At 42.0% G+C, this 19,673-nt stretch overlaps 1 protein-coding gene across 1 annotated transcript in view; it reads left to right on the top strand.

The window, feature by feature from the left end:
* Positions 1-1,835: 1,835 nt before the first annotated feature.
* Positions 1,836-19,673, top strand: part of LOC115376226 (uncharacterized) — a 31,861-nt gene continuing 14,023 nt past the window's right edge. The window contains exons 1-15 of the mRNA XM_030075717.1: positions 1,836-1,845; positions 2,001-2,270; positions 2,432-2,698; positions 3,603-3,905; positions 5,040-5,309; positions 5,629-5,871; positions 6,473-6,604; positions 6,723-6,738; positions 6,816-6,886; positions 9,506-9,556; positions 9,668-9,736; positions 9,844-9,906; positions 17,099-17,225; positions 18,080-18,223; positions 18,653-18,856. Coding sequence (XP_029931577.1) covers positions 1,836-1,845; positions 2,001-2,270; positions 2,432-2,698; positions 3,603-3,905; positions 5,040-5,309; positions 5,629-5,871; positions 6,473-6,604; positions 6,723-6,738; positions 6,816-6,886; positions 9,506-9,556; positions 9,668-9,736; positions 9,844-9,906; positions 17,099-17,225; positions 18,080-18,223; positions 18,653-18,856 — 2,240 coding nt within the window. The remainder of the gene's footprint in view (positions 1,846-2,000; positions 2,271-2,431; positions 2,699-3,602; positions 3,906-5,039; positions 5,310-5,628; positions 5,872-6,472; positions 6,605-6,722; positions 6,739-6,815; positions 6,887-9,505; positions 9,557-9,667; positions 9,737-9,843; positions 9,907-17,098; positions 17,226-18,079; positions 18,224-18,652; positions 18,857-19,673) is intronic.

The raw sequence follows: 19,673 nt of genomic DNA, 5'->3' as shown, positions 1-19,673 counted from the left end.
TGTCATGTCATCTAAATAAAGCAGGACTTTCACAAAAAATAATATAAAAACATGCTATGCAACATGGTGTCGTGTCATGTCATCTTGTATGACATGACATACATTTATATTATGTCATCACCTGTTGTGTCATGTCATGTTATGTTATGTCATGTCATGTTACATCATTATGCCATGTTATGCTGTGCTGTGTTACATTGAGTCATATCATCTCATGTCATGTCACATTGTGTCATGGTATGTTACATCATCTTATTTTTTACCATGTTATGTTTCATAATTGTGTTATGTAATGCTGTGTCAGTTCATGTCATGTTATGTTACATTGTGTCATGTTATGTTCCATCATCTTATGTTTCGTCATGTTTTGCTATGTTATATCATTATGTCATGTTATACTATGTTATGCTGTGTCATGTCATGTTATGTCACATTGTTTCATGTCATGTTAGGTCATGTCATGTTATGTTGAATCGTGTTACAACCTGTTATGCTGCATCACATTGTTATGTAAGGCCATGTTATGCTTTGTTGTGTCATCTCATAAATCAAAAATGCAAAAAAAAATAATCTTAAAAAATTGTATGTGTCATCTGGTGTCATTTTATATTGTGCCATCTCATGTCATGTCTTGTCATGTTGTGCCACGTTATTTTATGTTATATCAAGTTGTGTTGTGCTGTGTTGCCTCTTTGCGATGCTGTGCTACAGATAACACAGTGTTGTTATTTTGCTCATGTGTTTCAGAGGTGGACGCTACCAAATGTGAACATGTCATCCAGAAAATGGTTGGAGACACTGTGGAGCTTCCCTCATGTTTGCTAAGTGAAGGGGTCAACTATGCAGTATGGCAATATGGAGACACACGCATCACATACATGGATACGGTTGAAACTTCAGATGGTGATCAATTCCATGGCAGAGTGAAAATAAACAGACAAAATTTCAGTTTAACTGTAGAAAGTTTGACTCTTAACGACTCTGGGGATTTCAAATTTCTCTCAGAGGTGAATAACATACAAAGGAACCCAACCGTCATCACTCTGAAAGTTTATGGTATGGCGCTTATGTATTTTCTGATCACATTATTGAGTGTTTCCTTTGTTGTTAGTAGTTGGCACACTGTAACAACTGCAGAAATAAGTGTCAACATCAGTGTTGTGTCTCGTGAAAGTTATTTTTTTTTTCACTTAAGACTGGATTTCAGACAAAAAAATTAAACTGTTATATTACATTTAAATGATGATTATATAAACAGAGAGTTCTGTGACTCGTTCCCAAATCAAGAATCAGTCCAAATTAAAATGTGAGTGTTATTCTGAGTTGTAGTTCAGTTTATTTTACTTTGTCAGAGGATCCAGGCAGATTTCTTTTTTTTCAGTGTCTTTAGAGGTTAAAAAAAGAGGAAAAATTACTGCTGTGGCTTGAACATGACTTTCACGAAATTTTCACTGAACACTTGCACTCTGTTTTTTTTTTTTAAACTTGTAGATTTCTAACAGGGAAATTCTTGACTTGTATTAGTTCATTTTATTTTGAGGATATGCTGGCATTTTGCGTCATTATGCTGTGCATCAGCATATTTCCTGTTGTATTTGCTTAGGAGTCTTTAAAGCAGTCGCGGCTCTGCCTATGTTGGCGCCCTAGGCAAAATTACTCCCTAGGCGAAATCATCTGCGCCGCTCGTGCCGCCCCCCATGTGTCATGAAAAAATGCTGCCCCGGGCGGCTTCCTGCTTCGCCCATGTCAAAAAACGCTATTGATAATAATAATAACAATGTGGGGATGCCCTGCAATGTAAAGGACATTGTGAGGACAATGTTCTGTCCAATAACATGGATGACGGTTTTAATTTGGCTATTGCAATAAGTTTAAAAATATCAGAAAGCATTTTTAAGAATTATCATTTAGATGTGTAACATTAGTCTGTCATAGAGAGCAATTGCTTCATGTTTTTCTCTGTCTTTCTTTTTCTTTTCTTTCTGTCTTAATATAAATAGCTAAACCTCAGCCCACACTGAAAGCTGATAAAGAGGCTATACCAGTAGGAGGCAAAGTAATCCTGACCTGCAATGTGGCTGAATCTTCTGGCTGGAAATATTACTGGTACAGAAACAAGAAAGACTCGAACCCTCTGACTGCACCGAATGGTGTTCCCTACTCAGATTCACAAATCAGCATCTCAGAGGGAGGACAATACTGGTGCAGAGGATGGAGAGGCGACTCAGTTTACTACACAGAGTACACATCAATCACCATTCACAACGCGCGTGAGTTTGTCATTGTGTTTTGGTATTTTAAAAAATGCAGGCAGAAAAAGTCATCTGTGCATTCATAATAACTTTTTAGGATTAAAGCAGAAAACAGTAAAGTTTGACATTGATTTTAGAGTGATTTCTGTATCCTAACTGGAGATTCTTCATATGAACAGCCAGGGCTGTTGTCTCCCTGCAACCTAACTGGCCTCACATATACAAGGGAGAGAGCATCACTCTCATATGTGAGATCCAGGATGGAGGAGACACTGAGTGGGAGTATGAATGGGAAAAAAACAGCAGACCTCATAGAACACAAAAAGAATTCAACATTATCGGCACTTATACATCCCAAACTGGAGAGTACAGATGTAAGGGCCGACACAGAAGTGGACAGAGGTCTTCAACAGAGTGGAGTGATCCTGTCAGCTTAACAGTATCATGTAAGTCAAATGTCTCTATTAAAAAAATATTAATTACAAGGTTATTATATATACACTGCCATTCAAAAGTTTAGAATTACTGGGAACTTTTATTTTTGTAAACGTAACAAAAGTAGAATTAAATGGACCATAAAGTACAGCCAATACACTGATGATGTTATAAATTGCTGTTTGAAAAAGCTTACTATTACTGCTACTAATAATAATGGTAGCTAAATAATTTGAGTCATTACAAATGATTATAAAGCCCCATTTTCAGATGCCATTACTCCAGGTTTCTAACAGCACACTATACCACATCCTTATGTCATCGTGCTTATGTTAACTATAAAGTTTATAGTTAAAACTATAAAAAGTCACTGCAGAAATGCCAATGTACTTGATACTATAGATGCTGTAGTAACTGAGATATCTTTCTTTGCTTCACTAAAACAGCAAAGTTGTTTTTTTTTCTTTATAAATATTTTTCAGTGATGAAAAACTTTTTAGTGGGAGTGTGGCTTCATGTTGTATTGTATATTTATATGGACCCAGACTGAGACAAGATGTTTGAGACCATTTTCACCTCTGTACGTCCACTGGTTTGGTTCAGATGTCTATTTCAAATACACATGATGCACTGTGTAAGTAAGACAGCTTTGGGAGCTGCTGTAAGGTTTACTTTTTTCACTTCAGTGGAGCTAGGCTAATGACTCCCATTGACTTCAAGTCTTTATGCTAAGCTAACACAATATGCCACCCTTAGGAACCAAACAACTGGACATACAGAGGTGAAAATGGTATCAAATGTCTTGTCTCAGTCTGGGTGGGTTGGAAAAAGGGTATTTTTCCCAAAATGTTGGAGTATTCCTTTAAGCTACACCTGATGTCATGTTTTAATACTGATATATGCACTTTCCACCAGATAAACCTGAGCCAAAGCTCACTGTGTCTCCCTCATGGTTGAGTCCTGGGGCTTCAGTAACTCTGAACTGCAGTGTCGAGTATCCCTCTGCAGGATGGAGGTTTTACTGGTACAAGGCTGTTCCCCAGCTGTCATCCAGCTCCTACACTTACGAGCTGCTGCCTGACAGGGAAGCTGGCACTGCAGAGGGCTCCTACGTCATTCATGGGCCGACACACACCGCAGGATTTATGTGTCAGGTGGGAAGAGGAGACCCAGTGTTTTACACAAAGAACAGCACAACTAAGTTTGTCTGGTCTGGAGGTGAGTGTGTCTCATTCATTCATTCATGGGATGAATGAATGAAAAATATGTTTCTACTGTCCATGTTTTGTCTTTGTTTGCATCATGAAACTGTGTGGAAAATGAGAGACAAATGTATGTATGATTGATTGTGGTTTGAGATAATAAGATTACAAACAAGATGGCCTCTTTATATCACAAGGAAACCTCAGGTTTTTTTACAAGGAAAGTTTCATTCTTTGTCGAATTTTTAAAAAGAAATGTATTACAGTTTGAAAAGCAAATGATAAGAAACAGCACCAGAATTTATTAATTAATTTGTCATGAGATCTGGTTGCATAATGCTTATGACCTTCTGCGAAAATGTTCTTGTCAATTTCCTAGTGTGAATTACAAGTATGATATACTGGAATATTTGGTGAGCACTAATTTCTTCCAGTGGGTATCATGAAGTGTGTCAGCAGGAGGCAAAGACTGCAGCACATGTCCACAGTCCAATGCAGTAAAACTCAAAATGCAAAACTAAATCTTGTCCAGTATTATACTTACATGTGTATCTACAAAAAAATCAGATCAGCTGCAGTGTCTTTATGGTTTATTTGAACTGATGAATCATGTCAGCATGTAAACACTTCCAAGTTGTAGATTTCCATCTTATTCCAACACTTTCACCTGTACGATATGAATTAATCATACCATGGTCTGGGTGAATGCTCTTCTCTGATTGGCCAGCAGGTGTGCATTTAAACTATTCGCACGTAGTTCGGCTCAAGTTTAATCACCGTTCTAAATTCATCCGCTAGCCAACATGTAACCATAGCACACCAAATCAAAACAAAAATCAAAAACAAATCAAATTTACTGGTACAGCACTTTTCACACAAGACAGTTGATCCAAAGTGCTTTTCAGTGCACGTAGAGGAAAACAAAAACAAATGAAGGAAACCACAACAAGACAGGAAAAATCAGTAATGATAGTAATAATGATCATGATAGCCTAACAATAATAACCATAATCATAAAATAATAATGATAAAAATAATAATAATAGAGTTGGCACATGTTCAAACAGGACCCATAATGACAGCCCTGACCAGACATATCTAATAGTCCAATACATCTCCATTCTCAGTTTGGTCTTTGTTTGTTTTTCAGATCGTCGCCCGTCAGCCTCTGTCACAGTCAGTTCCAACAGAACACAACACTTCAGACGAAAGTATGTCACCCTGACGTGTGCAGGAAACTCCAGTCATTGGAAAATGAAGAGATTTTTTGAGGAGAAAGTGGAACAGCCATGGTGTTCATCTTCCTGGATGTCAATGCATGAATCCACATGCAGCATCTTCACCTCACACACCAGTGCAGTGTATTGGTGTGAGTTTGATTCAGGGGAGTTCAGCAATGCAGTCAACATCACTTCACACGGTGTGTTTCAATTATTATCTTTTTAGTATTGCATTTTAAGTGCTTTTCAATATTCAATTAATTATTTTAAGGTTTCATTATATTTTCTTGGAAAATTCACATAGTGTGGACAAGCAGATTTCGGCCTGGGCCTATATAGTAAAAATAAAAATAAAAATCTTTAATTTCTTAAGATAGCGTCTCAAGGTACTTAATAACTTTGAGCTGTATTGAAGATCTAGGCAAAGATCTTTTTGAGGAATAGATCTTTTTGGAATGTTACGATATCTTAGTTTGGTTGAGACTTTTCTTTCTTTCTTTTGTTTTGACTGTTTCTCAGATAAAAACGTTGTCCTGGAGAGCCCTGTCTATCCTGTGACTGAGGGAGATTCTGTGACTTTTAGGTGTATAAACAGAAATAAGAAATTAATTTCCATAGCGGATTTCTATCAAAATGGCAAACTTATTAAAAACAAAACCAAAGGCGAGATGACTCTCCATGCTGTGTCTAAGTCAGATGAAGGGTTCTACATGTGTAAAGGCTCTGGATCACAATCGGCATGCAGTTGGATGGCAGTAAACCGTAAGTATCAAAACAGCCTCCTCTGAGTTTTCTATTTTCATAAAATTATGGTACAAACAGAGATGAAAAGAGTTAAAGTTTTAGTGCTACTGTTGCTTGAGCTAATTTCACCCAGTAGAAGTAAGTAAAAAGAAAGAGACCTCACGTAAATGATTTAAGTAAAAATTAATCTCTAAAAAAAAAAGAAAGAAGAAAAAGACACACACACACACACACACACATGCATGTCGCAAAAAAATGTATGCTTTATCCTGTAATTAAAAGTTGTTGGACCCATCAACAATTATTTGAGACTATTTGAAAAATAACTGGGTTTTACTGAAAATCATATGTAGTCAAACACGTCTCAAAAGAAAACATAATGCTAACATCATTAAAATTTACACATCCATAATACATAATAGGATAAGATACTGGCAAACATGTTTCACTTCTGCTTTCAGTTTTATTCACCTGTGATTGTGGCTCAGTCTTTTCATGTTCATATCGACAGTTTAATCGCAACACCTTCTTTTACATGATTGGATTCGTTCTAAAATAAATCACTGTGAATACACTCGTGACAACGTATTTGTCTGATATTTTGTTAATGCTCCTCTAGCTGCAGCATCCAACCTTGAAAAACCTTCAATTCCGAACACCTCACATCGTGTGTTGTGGCTCGTTCGACTGGTCATCGGACTTGTACTGGTCATTGTCCTGCTCCTGCTGTGTTACTACAGAAAGATCAAAGGTGAGAGCTTTCCCTGCAGCTACTGCATGTATCACACTCTGATTATTCAAAATAACTGAGGAGTTATGAAATACTGAGGAACAATTTGCAAATACAATAACCAGTGTGTTTTTCACAGGTCCATCTTGTGGCAGGTGAGTGTGTCTCCCGATTTACTCATCTTGAATTGAACATTGAATCGATTAACTCATCTAATCACTACATTTATTAGGTCTTTCCACCCTCGGAGCTCCACTGCCGCCCAGAGGGAGCAACAGAAGAGACACTCCCCTGTTGAGCAAGGTCAGCCATCAGTCCAGTCAGGATTCATGCCCTCTTACAGTAACTAAGAGCGTGATTCTTTCAAATTTATTATTACTATTATTGTTGTTGTTTTTGTTGACATTAAGCTCCACATCCTCACCTTTTTCCTAGGATGGTGATGGGATGTTTTACATTTTTAGTAGTCGCTTCATTTCGTCGCCATCATACGAAACAAAAAATTGCTGCCAGCGGTTAGCTTGGCCAGGGAGGAGGGGCCAATTTCGAATGTTGTGTTTACGTACCATGACCAACGAATCCTACTCACTCTGGTGGTTTATTGCAAAGGAAAATGTGAGTAAATTGCAGTAAATAAGCCCAACATTCAAAATTACTTGTATGATCCTCAAACAAGTCGATAAAAAGCACATTTGCTATTACTATACTAAGTGATTATAGTATAGGGCTGTAGCGATACACTAATTTCACGATACGATACATATCACGATATTCGGCCAACGATACGATTCGATTCGATATGATTTGATACGATTCGATACGATTCAATACACTTACATCATTTTCTGAAAGATTTCAAAGGGACAGAGTGATTTTGGTGACATCTTGTGAGTGTTCCATTGATTTGGATTGAATTAATTGAACTGAAAACTGAAAGCATCAATCAGTTACACAATATATGGCTCTGGCTGGACAGAGAGTCTACAGTTTGCAAATGCTGGACAAAATGAATCAAAGATGTGATGAGAAAATTAGTTTGGCTTGACTCCAATAATTTAACAATATGTTAAATTATTATTATTATTTTAAAAATGTAAATTACTTATCAAACAGACATGCATGTGATAACATAGATTGAAAAATAAACCGAAGTGATACGTCTTCTCTGAATAGACAAGCTAAGCCAGTGTGCTGCTGTTAGCCAGGGAGGTGCTGGATTTATATTCCCCGCCTCTCTCCTGAATCTCTTAGCTCTGAATGCGTAAACAGGGAGAGAAAGACGTCTCCGTCTGTGTAAAGAGAGTATCTCGACGGGTAACTTGCTAGAAATGCTCTACATGGACACTAGCGGCTGGCTGACCTAATCGCTCTCCTGCAACGGAACGGGGGAAATGGGCGGCGAGCAGAGCTCCAGACGAACACGGGGGATTTGAATGGGGCTTAATGCATCGATACTAGCGGCTGAAAAATCGATACTTTCTGGGGAAACAAAATATCGATATATATCGCAGAATCGATAAAATTGCTCAGCCATATTATCGTAGCATAAAACACAGATTTTAGCAATTGTTTCAGACGGCCAAATATTAAACCAGATGGAATTACATGTGAACTTTGATTATCAAGCTACTAAAGCATATTCTGCACATTCTGATGCAACTGAAATTTGTCATGGCCCGATATGATCACAAGTCTTGATGAGGAGCCAAACAGTTTAAATGATTTAAACACTCACTGCGTGAACTGGCCTGAAACTAATGGACAGAGCAAGGCCAGAAATATCATTTAACCTCTGTACCATTTCCATATCCTGTTCTCTCACAATGTAGCTTCACGTAAACTAGTTTCACACTGCTGAACCAACCAAAGGTGTTACTTTGGTGGTTCAACAGAAAAAAAACCCTGGCTTGACAGCAGTAGCGGTTTTAGGCATGGGCGAAGCGGGCAGCCGCCCGGGGCGGCATATTTTCATGTCACGTGGGGGGCGGCATGAGCGCAAAAAAAAAAAAATCATCCTCGCTGCAAAGCAGTTTTCTATTACCGTATTCATCTGAATATAAGACAATATTTTTTTTTCCATTGAAAATGCCCTGAAAAAACGCCCTCGTCTAATATTGGGGTCTAAGCAAATACACATGTATTGTGCTTGCATATAAACCAGTAGGTGGGCTCGCCTGATGCCGCAATTACCGGCGAATGGCCGCATTGCGCAGTCAATAATCAACCATGTTGTCTGTGTCATTGTCCGTTGTGCTGCTGCAGCCGCGTATGAACAAAAGTTGATTTATAATGAGAGGATGGCAGTCTGTGTGCGCCGCTCACCTGTCAGATCTGGCAGACCTGACTGGGTGGGCGCGGCCTGTAAGCATCAAGCCGGTGCCGCGGCCGGCCCGCCTGATGCTGACCGGTGGCTTTTTTTTTTTTTATACAAACAAGATTTTGTCCATATAAAAAGTATTTTTCCAAAAAAGGTATTTGTGCAGGTGTTGGCGCCCCTGCTCTGGGAGGGGCGTGTGTAGCCGCCAGAGGGGCACCGGTAGCGGCCGTTATCGCTTGGAAGTTCTCGCTGCGCGCACGCGCGGCTAGAACGGAAGGGCGCAAGGCAGTAATTTCGCCCAGGGCGGCAACATGTGCAGAACCGCCACTGCTTGACAGTATGAAAATACTATTAATGCCTTGTGACTCACCAAAGCTTTAAACGAATGTGTGTAAGGTACTCAAAGATGTTCAAAAGGGAAAAAATGGTGTTGATTTACTTACATCTACTGTAGCTCTAAAGCAATATCTCATAAGAGGAAATGTTATAAGAAGAAACAGCTTGCTCACTGCTGTGGATAGATTTAGAGGATAATATATTAGAATAGTTCACTTAAGTTTGTGTAATGGAGTGAAAGTAATTAATTTGTTTTGATCGATCTGTAGGTGACACTCATGTCTATGAATATGTCGGAGGCTCTGAGGACACTGAAAATGGTACAGTATATACTTTATGATTAACATGGACATCAGCTGGAAATGCTAGAATATTATACATAAAATTAATCTGTTTCTCAATGATTTAACAGAAAAAAATCTGTATTTCAGGTGGACCCGCGGGTCAATCCGGTGACGTCACATTTTCTGTGATTGCGTTAAAAAATCTTCACAAGAGTGGTGAGCAGACGACACGTAAACAGCCAGCGATGCCCAAGTGCAGAATAACATAAAGGAAAGCAGGCGTCTTTAAAAAAAAAAAAAATCATTCTTTTCATTCTCAACAGAGAAACCTGCCGACCCAGAGGAGAGCTCTGTCCGCTCTGATGCGAGGAGAGGATCGACCGCAGGTACAGTCTGACGGCACATGAACCCATTCACACACACATTTTACTGAAACTGCATCACAGCATCATCACTTATTAAACCAGATGAAATCCTGGGTCAGGATGGAGTTCAAATCACCTCAGTCACCCTTGGGTGTTTGATAATTCCAGAATTACAGATAATCCCAGCAACCGGATTAAGAAAATGAAAGTGTGCATAAAGTGCTCAAAATGGCCGCTAGAGGGCGCCCTAATGTACTTGTCGATTGGACAGTGGGACAGCTCTCAGCCCTCATGGATGTAGCACGAACACACCTCAAAGTCTGTGAGTCCGTGATGGTGGACATTGGGATTTGGCCTTACTTTTTCAATTTTTTGTACACTCTAAAAAGTAATTCAGAGGACCTTTAGCCAGTGCTTGAATACTTGTATTGTTGTAAGAAAACAAAATAAGTTCTTGTTACTGTCAGATTTTTTGTTTCTGACTGTTATGTTATTGAGTTCTATTGACACCAAAATTACACCTCTTGTTTCAACACACTATCATGACTTAGCCAAACTTAATTCATTTACAACAACAAGGAACAAAATTAAAGTCCTGGTAACTTTATTACATTTGCTGACAACTTAATTTTTCTACACTTTGAATTTCCCCGCCCACTTTACATGCCTGAACAAGTTCAAATGGCTGCAGACTGTGGAAAAATACCAGCAACACAAAGCGTGCTCTTTCTCAAACAAGGTGAACGGTTATTACAGCTAAATATTTTCTTTCAGTGGTGATATGATTATCAACACACTCTTCCTATTTTTTGCTGTTTTGAATGTCGGTAGACTCATAAGTTAGACACTGTGTGCCAATTTTTGTAAAACTGTTATTGTCTGACAAACAAGCAGGCACTCTTAATCTAGCACTGAGGGGGTAATTGTGTGCTTAAAACAGTTCTGCAGTTCTGTTGTTTATGTGTTGTTCTTGCATGAGTACTTTGCAATGTTTTTACTAGAGAACAAAATGAGAACAAGACATCCACCAACGCTAAATGGTCAACAGTAGTTTTTGTTTCAAAGCCTGTAATTTATCAAATAACGTTACTGTTTGGGGCGTAGGCTTTATTTTCATGCCACAGAATGGTTCCATGTATCATGCACTAGTTCCACACCATCCTGCTTTCACGTTATTGTTATCATATTTACAGTTTAGTTAACATTAAGCTACCCTACACCAAAGACATATTGACATATGATACTTAATAATCTCTGATTAATTTGATTTTGAATCTTTAATTTGAGTGATAAATTGTTAACATTGACTGGTTAAATTTGACAGCATAAATAACACCACTCCTGTGTCATTCTGACCTTTTTTTCCCCAGATCATGATAGGTTGCATAAAGCTACATACTTTGTGTGACAAACCTGTTGCTAATTAGCTACCACTTCACTGTAATTGCATTGCAAATACATTTTTGTGAAGCATTTTGTGAAGTTACTACATATGTAATGATGAAACTTTTTTTTTTTTTCCAGTATCACAATGCAACAGGCTTGTAAATTTTGTACTTTTGAGACCTCCACCAAAGCAGAAGTGCTGAAACATTATAGGTTATGTCACAGACATGCTGGACAACCTCTGCCATGTTCCCATCTGGACTGTTTCTGTTCCTTTACAACATGGGGTAGCCTCAGATCACATCTGTCAAGAAAACACTCAACTCAAGAAAGGGTCAGATCTTCTGACATACTCAATTTCTGTTGCCAGTGTTGCAGTGTAGGCACAGCCACCACTGAAAGAAAATATTTTAAGCATCTTGGTCGACACATTAAGAAGCAAGAAACCATCACCTGTGTTTTCAAAAACTGCAATTCCCAAACTAACATCTATGGAACGTTTGCTTCCCACAGAAGCCGTAAGCATACTCCTCACTCACTAGATGACTTCAAAAAAGACCTGCTAAACAGGAATGTAAAGTCAAACAGTCAAACACAGACAGTTATAGTAACCCAGTTAATCAGGAGGGTGAGCAGTCTGATATTGATGATGTTGGAGGGGATGGTAGTAATGTGAGAGAAATGCCAGTGTTGATTGAAAAAAAAAAAAAACCCTCCAAAACTCTAAGACCTGTTAATTTCTTCTGTAAGGACACGGAGGAGCTCTAGGCAGACCTTGTGATGAAACTGATGAAGATGGCCATCATCGGTGATGGCTGTGCAACCACTGTCGTCGAAGGGACCAAAATCCTGGAAGGGATTGATGTCGCCAGATCCTGTGATTTGCTGATGGGCATAATATATGCTCTTTACCTCAGCTATCCCAAACAGCTGAAGCTCATCTGTGAGGTATTTCAGAAGTGACTCGTGGTGCTTGATGGACAAAAGGCCAGCTCAAAAGTAATGAATCTTAAAGTGCAGTATTTTCTGATTGTGCTCTAAAACCTTAGTGAGTTGGAAGTTTGCACTGAGGACATCTCTACATTATGGACAGTGTTAATCCATAATACTGGTGTTACCATTACAGTTATCAAAGGCTGAGGTTTCATCAGGTTATACACTTGATGTGTTGCACTTAAGAATTGCCTTTAGAATTGGTGTTGTCTTGTATACTCACAGGCCTGTTCTATTCATTCAAAATTTCTGTGATTCAAAGAGTTCTTATTTTGTAATCATGAACAGTAGGCCAAATAGTTAATTTCCTAAGGCCACAGTCACAATAGATATTTGTGTTAATATTTGTGTGAATGTAATGTAAGATATTTGTATGAATGTAATGTGTTGATGATGTGAAATCACAGTGCAAAATAAAGGCAGTCTAATTGTCTAATCTTTGTTTTGTTTGACTTCATTCAGAAAGGTAGGCTTTACTAAGAAAAGAAAAGAAAGATGAGTTGAGATGAGAAAAGATTTTTTGTTGGGAAAATACATTGCTAGAAAAAATTAATTTAATCTAGAGAAATGTTAGGCTGTGGTTATATTGAAAATGCTTTCAAATATTGAAAATAAATTATTTGGACAACTTGATTTTTTAAATAAAGTCAGCTTGAAAACTGGTGTTCATGTTGGCTGATATTAAGTTCATGTTACTCAGAACTGCTTACGATTATGGCAGAAAAGCTAATTCATCATACTTAAAGAAATGTGTTGGATCAACGTAATTCTACCAGCAGCTGTCATAACTCAAAAAGCGTGATGCAAAACGTTGCCTTAATTTTTTTGTTGGACGTTTGGGCAGGACATGGCGCAGGGAAGGATCTTTCTCAGGTGCAAGCCAACAGGATTTTGGAGAGAAACACAATTTTCTTTGAAGGGATAGTTTGATGAGCGAGGATGTTTAAAGATTTGTGAAGGTTTTATTGGTTGGAATTTTAATTTACACCCGCTAGTGCAGGAAGATGTCACTGCTTTCTGAAAATTGGTGGCAAAATTTTCAAGAAGTGGGTGCATCCACAACTTCGCTGTAAATGACACCTTCTAGTTTCTGCAAGCAAACATGATTACCGCTGCGTCCAGTGTGGTGTCAGCTTTGCCAGCTATATTCAGCTGTCACACTAACACATCAAACTATCATAGATATGTGAGAAACTGCCGTGGTGTGAATCACGCAGACAAGCAGTGACTTGACTGGGTTTCCTTTTTGGCCACTATTGGCCTCTTTGTTGCCAATAAACAAGGTCGAAACACACATAAGTTTCCAAGTTTCCTTTGGTGTATTGTTCATTTGATAGCAGCTGACTGGGGTGCAATTTATTTGATTTTACCTTTTCACATTCTGAAGCCGAGCTAAAACATTTAATAGTTGCTGTCTTTATTTTGCATCCATCCATCTGCCAACAAGCCGGCCTCTACAAGTCCATCTTAAGCCCTAAAACACAAAATGTTCATGTCTTTTTCACCAACGAGTCCTGAAACTTGCATTCTGTTCCAGACGAATCAGGTGTGACCTATGCCGATATTTGCTTCAGAAATAAATGTAAAGCTGAGAATGAAAAAGGTAAGAAATTAAAGCGTCCTGATGAAGGTTGATAGACCGAAACATTGACCCAATAAACAGCAGAGCTTTAATGTGAGTGCGGGAGCAAGTTGTGATTGTTTTGCAAGAAATTAAAGCGCGCACACACCCACCTGCAGTGTGTACAGTGTTACTGTGCAACATAATTCTCACAGACAGTTTGATGTGATTTCCATGCAAATATGATACTGCCATGTTTGTAAAATGGCAGCTATGCTTTATTAATTTCTCTTCCAACTCTTGTGGTCAGTAACCAGATGTTTGATTGATATTTTGGTGAAAAATATGTTTGAGACAACACACATGTGCATGGGTTGCTGTTTAAAACCATCTCTGTTATACTCAACAATGTGTGAACGCTGCAGGAGTTTTATTTAATGAAGGCAAATTTCCCCTTGCCAATCTGCCAGTTTTAGAAATAATAATACTGAGGTTTTGGAGAAAAAGAATCAAAATAGTGTAGGTCTATGCACATCCACTTATTTGTAAATTAAATGTTTGCTCACCATTCACAGGATTGCCAGCCCCTGTGGAACCTATAAATAACAAAGAAATTATCTCTTTTGCAGTTATCCTTATGACTCTGCATTATTTCACCATTTATTTTCACTCCGTGCCCTAGATATTTGTGACCAGTCCAATCCCTTTCTGCTATTTTGCAGTGCCACCAAGAGGCCAGAGGGAGCTCTGTCACGCCGGAGAGGACGCAGCTCCCTGAGACTGAAACTGTGTACAGTGTAGCACAGTGGCCAAGACATTCTGCGAGGTCAGAGCGCCCTCCACAGGCCAGAGGGATTATCAAGGCCGGGGAGTTGACACATGAAGTAAGAGACACATGAACACGGAGGGCTCTAGTTTCCCGGCGCAGCGCAGGCTGGCGCAGTGAGGCGAACACCGCGCAGAGCTGGTTTGGACCAGCGCAACCCGAGGGGCGCAGGGTGGTAGACGGAGGTGCGCTGAGATGGGAGTGGCGTTGCAGCAGGGGGAGGTGTTGACAGATTCAGCTTGGCGCAGTGACAGTTTTGTGCCAAAAGGCTTCGCCGAGGTGCGCTCAAAGCTCGCCATCTGAAACTAGGTCTACTTTCAGCGCAAGGCGGAGTGGAGCCGGTGTAGTGGAAGTTTGGCTGACCGGCTCGCAGTGCGCACACGTCACCAAAACCTCACAATCAGGACAAACGGTGCCAATCTCCTTTCATGTGACATCAATTGTGACGGGACAGTCGATAAGGAGATAAATTTATGTGCTGATTGAGATAGTAGCATTGATTAGTGGTTTTGTGGGTATTTATTGCATTGTTAATGTGCCTGACATTCGTTTTAATAATTTAATTCCATAAAAATGAATTCTGTGATCACTGACACCTCTGAGATGGGTGTTACATTATAGGGCGACACTGCAGTCTCTGTACATGTGCATTAAGTGTGAACAGGTAAACATAGGTTAAAGGCTGATTATATGCTTGCCATTGTTGAGTGTAGTTGCAAATGATCCTTGAAGTCAGCGGTTCTCAACCTGAGGCCCGGGGACCTCCCAGGGGTCCATGATGAGCTTCCACGGAGCACCCAGAAAAATGGGGAATATTCTAATTTCACTATTATTTTATTGACTAGAATGACTAGAATATAAAGTTAAGACAACCAAGAGTGTTGAGCAGGGCCGCCCTGGCCAAATTGAGGCCCTAAGTGACATCTTGTTTTGATTTTTTTCCCTCTTAGTTGCTCCAGATTCAAAATGCCTCTTAGAAGCCATCTCTCTCCTCACCTGCAGCAGTGTCGGTGCATCTGACCACTGATTGGTCAGATGCTGATTGCTGTCAATCATTGCAGCAACATGTGTGGTGGGGTGTCAGATTACAGGTCTCTTTTTTCTCTCCTCCTGGCTTGAGCTGACTTGGTCCTCTTGCTTCACGGGCATCGCGCGCATACCGCGATGCAAGCAGTATACAAAACTTTTTTGGACATGTAAATGACCATATGTTTCCTGGATTTGTGCTCTAAGGTGTACAGGCTGGAAATCTGTTCCTTCCAAAGCAGTATTAATGCTGAGTACTCTTAACAGTACTCACTATTACACATATTCCACTCTTCTGATGTTAGTTCTTGTCTAATGGATTCTTACGTTCACTTCAAAGATGGAAAAACTGATGACTTTTGTTGTGAAGAAAGTACACAAAACGGTAAGATTGTTTGATAGTGACATAAACTGTGTAATTCTTGTTTGCGTCCGTTAGTTATGAGGGCAGACTGTCTGAAAATGAATTTCTTATTCCTTAAGTAAAACACAAGCTAGCAAAATAATAAATAAAGAAATAAAGACACAAAGGTGTTGTTGTCCGATTATTGACTACTTGAACACTTCGCAATTTCTACCACCATCAATTTCAAACATTTTTCATTAGATACACAAAGCATTTAAATGCAGCATCATCCCTGCATCCCTGCCTTGACTGAAAATTATTTCTCCAGCTCCAATTTTTCAGCTTCCACAATGTCACTTGGCTAAACTAAATACGTTACTGTAAAATTTATTTTTGTGAAGAATTGCTTTGATGATTATTTTATTGTGCTATGGTACTGGCTGGATGTTTTAAATGATTTGATTTATTATTTATTTCATGTTTTGGTATAGATTGTTTATATTTGTATGTAAATTGGAAACTATATCACTCTGAACAGTGTGTCTGCAGAGTCGTTTTAGGAGTCAAAGTGTCACAGGGGAGGAAGGTGGAGGACCCAAAAGCAGGAGCCGCAGGCAAAAAATGCTCAATGAAAAAAAACAAGATTTAATCACTACAAAGAACACAAGGAACTAAGGCAGGGAGCAGGAAACAGAATGCAATACAGCACAGAACAGAACAGGACAATACAGCACAATGAACCGACGAAGAACAGAACTCAAACAGGACTTAAATAGACAAGAACTAATCATCAAACAAGACACACCTGGGGAAGGGGCTGGAGCACAAGACAGGAGAACACAGAGGATAGGCTGAGGGAAACACTGGGAGGGATCAGAACAATCAGGGATGATTAACAGACACAGGACAGGTGTGGCACAGGGAGGAGCAAACAAGACACAGCTGAAATCACTGAAAGGAACTAGGCAAAAGAAACTCAGGAAACAGATACAAACAAAACCATGACAGAAACACATGAAACAGAACCAAACAAAACACAAGCAACACAAAACCATGACAGAACCCCCCCCTCAAGGGACGGCTCCTGACGTCCCAAAAACTGTAACAGGGGCCCGAGGATGGATGGCCGTCATAAGACGGGGGGAGGAGGAGGCCAAAGCACAGGGCTCAGAGCCAGAGTCAGGTGGAAGGCTGGAGGGCAGGTGAACAAGGGCGGGGCGGTGCTTGGGCGGACGGCCAGGGCGCATGGAACCATATACGAGGCGGTGCTCTGGCGGACGGCCAGGGCGCAGGGAACCATGGACGAGGCGGTGCTCTGGCGGACGGCCAGGGCGCAGGGAACCATGGACGAGGCGGTGCTCTGGCGGACGGCCAGGGCGCAGGGAACCATGGACGAGGCGGTGCTCTGGCGGACGGCCAGGGCGCAGGGAACCATGGACGAGGCGGTGCTCTGGCGGACGGCCAGGGCGCAGGGAACCATGGACGAGGCGGTGCTCTGGCGGACGGCCAGGGCGCAGGGAACCATGGACGAGGCGGTGCTCTGGCGGACGGCCAGGGCGCAGAGAACCATGGACGAGGCGGTGCTCTGGCGGACAGCCAGGGCGCAGGGAACCATGGACGAGGAGGTGCTCTGGCGGACGGCCAGGGCGCAGGGAACCATGGACGAGGAGGTGCTCTGGCGGACGGCCAGAGTGCTGGCGGTCAAGGCGGACCCATCCTGGATGGCTGCAGTGTGGGTGGGACCACACTGCAGAGCGACCATAACGTCCTGCAGTGCAGACTTGGGACCGCCAGGCAGCGGAAGCAGCAGGGTGAACTCTGGACCGCCGGACAGCGGCAACATGGACTCTGGACCGCAGGACAGCGGCGACGTGGACTCGGGGCCGCCGGGCCGCGGCAACGGCAACGTGGACTCGGGACCGCCGGGCAGCGGCAACGGCAACGTGGACTCGGGACCGCCGGGCAGCGGCAACGTGGACTCGGGACCGCCGGGCAGCGGCAACGTCCACTCCAGGCCGCCGGGTAGCGGCAACGTCCACTCGGGGAACTTGGACAGGGACTGGGGCCGGGGCAACCAGTCGGACTCTGGGAACTGGGGCAGGGACCGGGACAGCCAGTCGGGCACGGGGAACTGGTACGGGAACAGGGACTGGTGCCGGGGCAGCCGGTCCGGCTCGGGGAATTGGGACAGGAGCAGCCAGTTGGACTCTGGGAACTGGGACAGGGACTGGGACCGGAACCGGGACAGCCAGTCGAACTCGGGGAACTGGGACAGGAACTGGGACCGGGTCAGCCAGTCGAACTCGGGGAACTGGGACAGGGACTGGGACCGGGTCAGCCAGTCGAACTCGGGGAACTGGGACAGGGACTGGGACCGGATCAGCCAGTTGAACACAGGGAACTGGGACAGGGACTGGCACCGGGTCAGCCAGTCGAACACAGGGAACTGGGACAGGGCCTGGCACCGGGTCAGCCAGTCGAACACAGGGAACTGGGACAGGGACTGGGACCGGGTCAGCCAGTCGAACACAGGGAACTGGGCTTGCTAGACTGCTGGAGTTGGTAGCTGGGCTTGCTAGGCTGCTGAGGCTGGTGGCTGGGCTCACCAGACTGCTGGGACTGGTGGCAGGACTCGCCGGGCTGCTGGGGCTGGTAGCTGGGACTGCCGGGCTGATGGGGCTGGTAGCTGGGACTGCCAGGAAGCTGGGGCTGGTGTCGGGGTTGCGGCTAGCCTGCAAGTTGCCGATACACCCGAGAAGTGCACTCGCAGGAGCAGCCGGAGCCCGGGATGCAACCATCGTCCTGACAGAGGAGGTGATCTCCGCGACCTGCTGTGAGATCTGAGCAATTTTGTCCATCAGCGTCCGGTTGCAGTCGGCCAGTTGTTCCCCGAAACAAAATTGCTCCGCTGGGTCCTTAAGTGGTCGGTTCATTCTGTCATGGGGGAGGAAGGTGGAGGACCCAAAAGCAGGAGCCGCAGGCAAAAAATGCTCAATGAAAAAAAACAAGATTTAATCACTACAAAGAACACAAGGAACTAAGGCAGGGAGCAGGAAACAGAATGCAATACAGCACAGAACAGAACAGGACAATACAGCACAATGAACCGACGAAGAACAGAACTCAAACAGGACTTAAATAGACAAGAACTAATCATCAAACAAGACACACCTGGGGAAGGGGCTGGAGCACAAGACAGGAGAACACAGAGGATAGGCTGAGGGAAACACTGGGAGGGATCAGAACAATCAGGGATGATTAACAGACACAGGACAGGTGTGGCACAGGGAGGAGCAAACAAGACACAGCTGAAATCACTGAAAGGAACTAGGCAAAAGAAACTCAGGAAACAGATACAAACAAAACCATGACAGAAACACATGAAACAGAACCAAACAAAACACAAGCAACACAAAACCATGACACAAAGTGACTTTGTGGTGGATCTTCCTGTACAGTCAGCGGCACACAGATCACTGCGAATTAAGTTTAACTTTAGATTTATTAGGAACAACCTTACTCCTGACTCAGCAAAATTATATTTTGATACTATGATCATGTCACATATGTCCTATTGCGTGACAAGCTGGGCAGCGGCCTGTAAGACAACACTAAAGCCGATCGAAACAGTTTATAAACAAGCTCTGAGA

Source organism: Myripristis murdjan, chromosome 18 (genome assembly GCF_902150065.1).
Source record: "Myripristis murdjan chromosome 18, fMyrMur1.1, whole genome shotgun sequence".
Classification (NCBI taxonomy): Eukaryota; Metazoa; Chordata; class Actinopteri; order Holocentriformes; family Holocentridae; genus Myripristis; species Myripristis murdjan.
Note: the sequence above shows the minus strand (reverse complement) of the source record. Positions and strands in the feature narration are given on the sequence as shown.